The sequence below is a fragment of the Trachymyrmex cornetzi genome, unplaced genomic scaffold, assembly GCF_001594075.2.
Source record: "Trachymyrmex cornetzi isolate Tcor2-1 unplaced genomic scaffold, Tcor1.1 scaffold114, whole genome shotgun sequence".
NCBI classification, from domain to species: Eukaryota; Metazoa; Arthropoda; class Insecta; order Hymenoptera; family Formicidae; genus Trachymyrmex; species Trachymyrmex cornetzi.
In genome coordinates, this window is record NW_017295697.1 from 123,042 (window position 1) to 131,439 (window position 8,398).

Below are 8,398 nucleotides of genomic sequence, written 5' to 3' on the forward strand. Positions count from 1 at the left end.
AATTTAACAAATTTTTGATGCTTATTCGCATCTTCGAAACGATATTAATAATGATGAATAATATATTAAAATCTGTAAATATATATTAATGTATATATATATTAACTCTCTCTTGTGTATCTGAATCATTCCATCATTCACGTATGGGATTAGTGGGACATAGCCGTGACGATTATTGGGCAAATCGTTATGGCGGCATGGCGGTAACTCGTACATTTGTGCTTTCTAACCTTTATGAAGGATTTTCTCAATAACGGCAGTAGGTATAAGAATTTTAGATTGACATTTTTATTCGTAACAAAAAAATGATTTTAAATAACTTAAAATCACAATCATTCACTTCTCAATCTGAACGATATAAATTTGTAAAGTCAAGCGTTTTGGTTAATGTGACGATTAGTGGGCCAACTACCTTATATCTACGTATTATATTTACGTATCGGGATTGTCGTGCGCGCGGATGTTTGGCCCATAATTGTGGCGTAGGACCATAGTTGTATGAAATTACGTTATTACAAATTAAGATTCTTACTGTTTATTATAAATAACAATGACATTTTTCTTCTTTATTTCTATTTACTGTAGTCGGTCATTGATGAAAATACATTACGTATTTGCTAAAACACATAGCTCAAAACAATCTTTTTCTAGAAAATGAATTTAAATAATTGTAAAAAAATAAAAATATGTTCTTTCTTTCTTCTATATGTTTTCATTTTTTTTTCTGTAAGCAACTCCAAATGATAATTTTCGAATTATGTCGTTGTTCCAATAAATCGTCGATATATGCAAAATATTACTCAATTTTTACACGTGTCAAATATTGTGTAATAATTACAAACAATTGTGTTTTATTTCTGCAGCTATAAAATATTTGTAAGTATTCCAGGTAGCAAACTGTAGTGATTTTGACGTTGATAATTAATCATTCTGAATTATTGATGTCATGTGATCTAACAAGTTGTAAGATGTAATAATGACGTCATTTATTTTTGACGTATTTACAACGTCATACTTATTGACATCAGATAAATGACTAATCGATGACGTTGGTAACTAATAATATTTTATTAGTGATCAATTAATAACGTCATTTATTTATGCCGTTCATAATACGAAAATAATGACGTATTTTCGATGTCGGTTAATATGACGTTGTGTAGCTGTGACAAATTCACGTCACTTTTACGATGATAGGACATCAGATTCGTTAAGAATAACCAACTAATTACGTTAAATAGACGATACCTTGCTATCTGGGATGTAACGCTTTATTATTTTACAAGCAATATTTTTCTCTTTAACCCCTTCAGATCCTATATACAGTGTAATGTACATCAAATTTGAAATATTTGTTGAAATTATTTAATTCTATATTGACATCATCAGAAATCAAATGTATATAATAATATATTTGTAGAAAAAATAATCAAAATTTTTTGAAAAAAATCAATTTTTTAGTATGAATTACTTATTAAAGTATCCTTGAAATTAAAAAAAATTTTTTTACTAAAATTCGAGAGCACTTTAATAAGTAGTTCATATATGATTCCATTAAAATCAAATCTGAAAGAGTTAAATCCTTTCTCCTAAAAGTTCTAAAAGTTTTTATGACAGACAAGCATCATTCTCTTTTTCCTTCTCTCGCCTCTACAGATAAAAGAAAATTCTCTACTTTATCATGCTTTCGCAATCGCGCGTCCCACGTTTCACGCGTCGTAGCATCTCTACTTCCTCCCGCTTCCCACACATTTCATGAAGCGGAACCTTTCCAGTTCTCCTTAATCATGTCACTGGCCTTCTCGGCGATCATGTACACCGGTGCGTTCGTGTGACCAGCGATTATAGTCGGCATCACGCTGGCGTCCACGACCCTGAGACCGTCGATGCCGTGCACCCGCAGCCTGTGGTCCACCACTCCCGAATTCTTCCGAGTGCTCATTCTGCACGTGCCCACGTAGTGACCCAGAGTCGTCGACACGTGACGGGAGACGCAAGCCCAGTATGCGTCGCTCTTAAAAGCGACGTGCTTGCATCCCGGAAACGGTACTGGCAGCATCATAGTGTTGAAACGCTTGAACGCCTTCGTGGAAGCTACTTCAATCGCCTGTGATAAGATGTGTGATAAAAATGGAATATTAAAAAATTGGAAATTGACAAAAAAACTTTAAACAATATAATATATTATGGGATTATAAGAATCATACAAGCATTAAGATCCAGCTAGACCGTTTAAGGCTTAAAAAACTTTACGATATTTTAATTATATACAGAATATAATTTTTAATGTGTAAAATAATTTTTTATTTTTTTGATTAATTTGGTTATACACGCTGCCTACAAAAAAGCGTTATTGTTCTTACATATACTGATTATCGTGAAGAATATTACTATAAGGCCTCTGTAGTCTAATAGCTTAGGATGCTCGTACGGAATACAAGAGATCTGGGTTCAAGTCCCGGCTGAGGTAATATTTTTCGCAATAAATTTATTTAAGGTTTTCAGCACATTGTCAATTTAATTTAACTTGTGATATTATTGCATTGAGTTTAATTGCGTTAGATAAAATCCGGAAAAATTTCGGCGCGCAGTTTGAATAACTACAAAAATATATATGCATGTATATATATAGGATATAGATAATTCACTGGGAATTATTTAGGCAAAAAAGATCTAGCTTTGACCGTCATATACCTGAATACGCTTATACTTAGTGAAAATAATTTTTAATGTGTACAATGGTAAAGAGAAATCGTAAAATAAAGAAAAACTATGTTAATGCGTAAAGATTCTCTGCTTACGATCTTTATAGCTTGCACCATTGTATTCAGATCATCCTCGTGACCGTAATAATTGGTGTCCACAATCGGCGAGTCCCATGGATCGCTGCTTCTCAAAGTGAGTCTACCGCGACTCTTAGGTTGCAGAAGCACAGGTACGATCATAAAGCTATCAAAGTCCTTGTAATCGCTGTAAACTTCCATGTAAAATTCGTTTGTTAATCCTAAAAGACTACGATAGCTGCCGGAAGCATCTCCGGCTAACGAGCTTGCGCCTAACACCAATTCGACGTCGGGAAAGTCATCCTCTGACAGCTTGCTCGCATTAATATAAGGATATATCTTATTACGACTTATGGTGATGGAAGTTATGTTAGGAACAGCTGTAAGAAATGATTCATAATGTGATTTCCGTCAGAGCTAATTAAGTTTGAAAATAGCAAAAAGAACAATTGCCAACAATAGGGAGTTTGCATAATTTTTGAAAAATATTGCATTTTGTAATTTATATGTATATATATTGTAACCGTACTCGCGAGCAATGGCACAACTTCGTCGCGCGTACTTCGTACTCCTCGTACGCAAAAGTATCTCCTTTCCCTCGGTAACCGAATTTTGCGACAACCAGGCGGTTTTTCGGCCAAGATTGTAATTTTTATTACTAAGTTAGGCGCCAGACACGAGAGAGCGTGCTACTCTTTCCGAAATCTCCTTACTTTTGCCCGTAACCAATTCGCGACGGCAGGGGTGGGTCGCAAAAGGTGCGGGAAATTTGTCGGAGGGTGAGAGAGATAGGCCACAAAAATAAACTACGCGAAAGCGTAATAATAAGAACAATTATATTTGAAGAAATATGATAAAGTAGGACTAATTACATTGGTGACGTAATTACGAGTAATCTCCGGAGCTTCGCTCCTCCGCTCTGCTCGATACTCTCGGTACTCGCACAGAGAGCCGCTAACTTACTTCTAGCGCCGGACGCCGGTCATACGCTACAGCACGAGCCCCGACCTTTCTCGTGGTATCTTCCGACGATGTCAAACGCCCGCCCCTCGACAACCGGCAAGAACCCGTACCCGCTGTACTACCAGCCTTCCGGACGTGTAACGTCGGCCCGCGGCCGACACCACAGCGATGGTGCGACGCGACTATAGCGAACGCCTCTATGCGACACGACTCTACTTGACAACGTGAATCCTGGAAACGGACTCTATTCGGTAACAGCACAACCGGAAGTTAACTCGGCAACGCGACAATACGCGTTCCGATGCGACAGCACAATGCTCGGCGACACAATTATAGCAAGCGTGCCTACGCGACGCGATAATAAACGATAACGCAACTACAATAAGCGTCTTTACGCGACACGACGAGACTCGACAACGCGACTACTCTCCGCGTTTCTACGCGACTTCGCTCTACTCGGAAATCGGAAGTGACTCCCCTGTGGCGAGAGGAACGAGCGCGACTCGGCCCTCGATACTCCGAACGACTCTAATTTACTTCAACTCGGCAACGAATATTCTTCCCCTTACTCTGACTCTCGAAACGAGACAGCTAATTACTTCCAAGGCTCGGGAGGATGGCACGTGGCTCGCGATTCCGCGGCTCTACACGGCGGCCACTACGCCGATCTCTCGTTTCGGTGCGAGCTGGCTTACGTGCGATCCACCCGGCGACGTACCCCGGTCGGCAGCTTTACAAGCGAACAAAATTATTTAATTAGATCGACATAAGTAATATACATTAATAAAATAACCCTATCATTAACAAAAAATAGACGTTTCGGCCTTGAATATCGCCATCCTCAGTATTACAATCGTAAATCAACATTAAAATAATAAATTATGTGCGCTAATAATTTGTCGGTTAACGTTACAATATAATTGTTCAATTACTTAATATGTTCCAGTCAAATTAACATTTTAATCCATAGTTCGTATGTAATTGAATGATAGTATCCTATAGTCGAATTAAAATTTCAATCCATAGTTCATATTTAATTAAATGATAGTATCCACCAATGCATAATTGCTTGTCAATTTGATATAATATCATTGAAATTATAAGATAAAGTTTCTAAACTAGAATAAAAATCCAGTAATAAATTTTGAATTTCAAGTATGGAGCTAATTCTTTATTAAAAATAAAAAATTTTTTTAATAAAAATAAAAATAAAACTTTTTTTAAGTAACATTACCCATATCTTGAATTTCCGTTTGATGATTCACAATGGAAGATTACTTCTTGTCAAATTATTACTATCAGAGGTTGGTTTCAAACGAGTTTAGATTGTAATTTCTTTATTTTATAAGTTTTCTAGAAGGTCTCTATCATTAAAAGAGATGGAAAATATTGTGAAATAGGAAAGGGAAAACAAAAAAGTAGTGGGAAGGTAACCAGTTGCCATCTAGTATAATCTTCAAAGTAATTTTTAGAACTATGATATTGCTTGTATTATCGGTAAGTAGGAAACGGGTAGTTCTTCTGTATCACTTTGATTATTTATCCCTTCAGCTTGTTTTTTAATATGGATCATTTCAGAAATGGATCTTTTGTAAAATGATGGTTCAGAGTCTAAAATTTCGATATTTTCCCAATCTATTTCCTGATTAAAATTAAGCCGATGACATAAGACTACTGAGAGATTATTTAATTTTTTTATGTCTGCTTTGTGTTCCTTTATTCTAGTTTTAAGCTATCTTTTAGTCTGTCCTTCATAAGAACATTCACAATCTCGACGTTTGATTTTGTATACCACTTGATTATTATCCATTTTATTTAATTTATCTTTCCTTGTTTTAATAAATTTAATTAAGCTATTAGTAGGTTTATATGCAATATTTATGTTGTATTTCCTATATACTAAATATTAAACTTAATTCCTGCCGTTTTTCGTTTCCAAAATTGATTTGTTTCGAAGGGAAATATCTTAATCAGAGTATTATTAATAAAGTATTATTAATTAGTAATAAAGCAAGAAATGGAGGAAATTACTTTGATTAATGTATTCATTCATCTTCCCTTCGAAACAAATCAATTTTAGAGACGAAGAACGGCAGGAATTAAGTTTAACACTTAATAAATTCTTAAATTTTTCAATTAAATTATTTACATATGATAAAGTACAAAATTTTATAATATTAATATCTATAGGTTCATTTTGATTTGTGTACTTGTAATTATTTTCGTGAATTAAAGATTTGACTCTATTATTTATTGTATTAAATAGAAAATCTAATGAGTAACCGTTATTTAGAGTGCTATCATGTTCGTGATATTTTTTTTGTGAAAGCTTGAGTGTGACAGGAATACAATTATGTCCAATAATGACGTAATAACACTTTCTTTATGGACAATAGGATGGTTCGAGTAATAATTTAGAAACTTTCTTGAGTTCGTAGGTTTTTTATATAAATCGAAGATGATCTTATTATCCTTTACTTTTATGTCCAAAAAGTTCACTCTATTACCCTCATATTCTTCCAGTGTAAATTTGATTCTATTATGTTGAGTATTAAATATTTCTAGAGTTTAATTTATTTGATTTTTAAGCAATGCTAATTAAATATTGTCAACATATCTGAAATGTATGGGTATATCGATGTGAATCGTAGAATGGATTTTACTTTCAATGTCCTCCATAACTAAGTCGGATATAACTGGAGAGAGTGGTGATCCCATAGGTATGCTGAATATCTATTTATAGTATTTATTATCGAATTGAAAATATGTTGAATTCAAGATTGAATTTATTAATTTTACAGAATTAATAATTTCATTTATTGGTAAAGTTGTGTGATTTGCTATTATGATAAGTCCCATCTTTTTACAATTCCTTCAATCGCTAAATCTATTGGAATATTAGTATACACATCTGAAATGATCCATATTAAAAAACAAGCTGAGGGGATAAATAATCAAAGTGATACAGAAAAACTACCCGTTTCTAATCTTAAAAATATTATTGATAACAGCTTAAAAAATCAAAATTATGGTATATAAAAAATAACTTCGAATTAGTATATAAATTGAATGGAAGACCATTACATTCAGACTATAAATTAGTTTCATTCGATGTAGTCTCAATGTATACTAATATTCCAATAAATTTAGCGATTTAAGGGATTGTAAAAAGATGGGACTTACCATACTAGCAAATCACACAACTTTACCAAAATAAATGAATTTATTAATTCTGTAAAATTAATCTTGAATTCAACATATTTGCAATTCGATAATAAATACTATAAACAGATATTCAGCATGCCTATGGGATCTCCACTCTCTCCAGTTATATCTGACTTAGTTATGGAGGACATTGAAAGTAAAATCCATTCTACGATTCACATCGATATACCCATATATTTCAGATATGTTGACGATATTTTATTAGCATTGCATAAAAATCAAATAAATCAAACTCTAGAAATATTTAATACTCAACATAATAGAATCAAATTCACACTGGAAGAATATGAGGATAATAAAGTGAACTTTTTAGACATAACTATAAAAGTAAAGAATAATAAGATCATCTTTGATTTATATAAAAAACGAACTCAAGAAGGTTTCTAAATTATCACGCGAACCATCCCATTGTCCATAAAGAAGGTGTTATTACGTCATTATTGGACAGAATTGTATTCCTGTCACATCAAAGCTTTCACAAAAAAAATATCACCAACGTGATAGACACTCTATTATATAACGGTTATCTATTAGATTTTCTATCTATTTAATACAATAAATAATAGAATCAAATCTTTAATTCACAAAAATGATTACAAGTATACAAATCAAAATGAACCTATAGATATTAATATCAGAAAATTTTGTACTTTACCATATAACCATATGTTAATAATTTAACTGAAAAATTTAAGAATGTATATAGGAAATACAACATGAATATTGCATATAAACCTACTAATAGCTTAATTAAATTTATTAAAACAGGGAAAGATAAATTAAATAGAATGGATAATAATCATGTGGTATATAAAATCAATCGTCGAGATTGTGAATGTTCTTATGAAGGACAGACTAAAAGATAGCTTAAAACTAGAATAAAGGAACACAAAGCAGACATAAAATAATTAAATAATCTCTCTGTAGTCTCATGTCATCGGCTTAATTTTAATCAGGAAATGGATTGGAAAAATTTCGAAATTTTAGACTCTGAACCATCATTTTACAAAAGATCCATTTCTGAAATGATCCATATTAAAAAACAAGCTGAGGGGATAAATAATCAAAGTGATACAGAAGAACTACCCGTTTCCTACTTACCGATAATACAAGCAATATCATAGTTCTAAAAATTACTTTGAAGATTATACTAGATGGCAACTGGTTACCTTCCCACTACTTTTTTGTTTTCCCTTTCCTATTTCACAATATTTTCCATCTCTTTTAATGATAGAGACCTTCTAGAAAACTTATAAAATAAAGAAATTACAATCTAAACTCGTTTGAAACCAACCTCTGATAGTAATAATTTGACAAGAAGTAATCTTCCATTGTGAATCATCAAACGGAAATTCAAGATATGGGTAATGTTACTTAAAAAAAGTTTTATTTTTATTTTTATTAAAAAAATTTTTTATTTTTAATAA

General features: G+C 32.7%; 1 protein-coding gene across 1 annotated transcript in view; it reads right to left on the reverse strand.

Moving 5' to 3' along the window:
* Window positions 1-1,642: 1,642 nt before the first annotated feature.
* LOC108764639 (glucose dehydrogenase [FAD, quinone]-like) overlaps window positions 1,643-8,398 on the reverse strand; it is a 16,206-nt gene continuing 9,450 nt past the window's right edge. The window contains exons 2-3 of the mRNA XM_018512971.1: window positions 2,802-3,163; window positions 1,643-2,107 (exon numbers count right to left, since the gene is read on the reverse strand). Coding sequence (XP_018368473.1) covers window positions 1,754-2,107; window positions 2,802-3,163 — 716 coding nt within the window. The 3' untranslated portion in view covers window positions 1,643-1,753. The remainder of the gene's footprint in view (window positions 2,108-2,801; window positions 3,164-8,398) is intronic.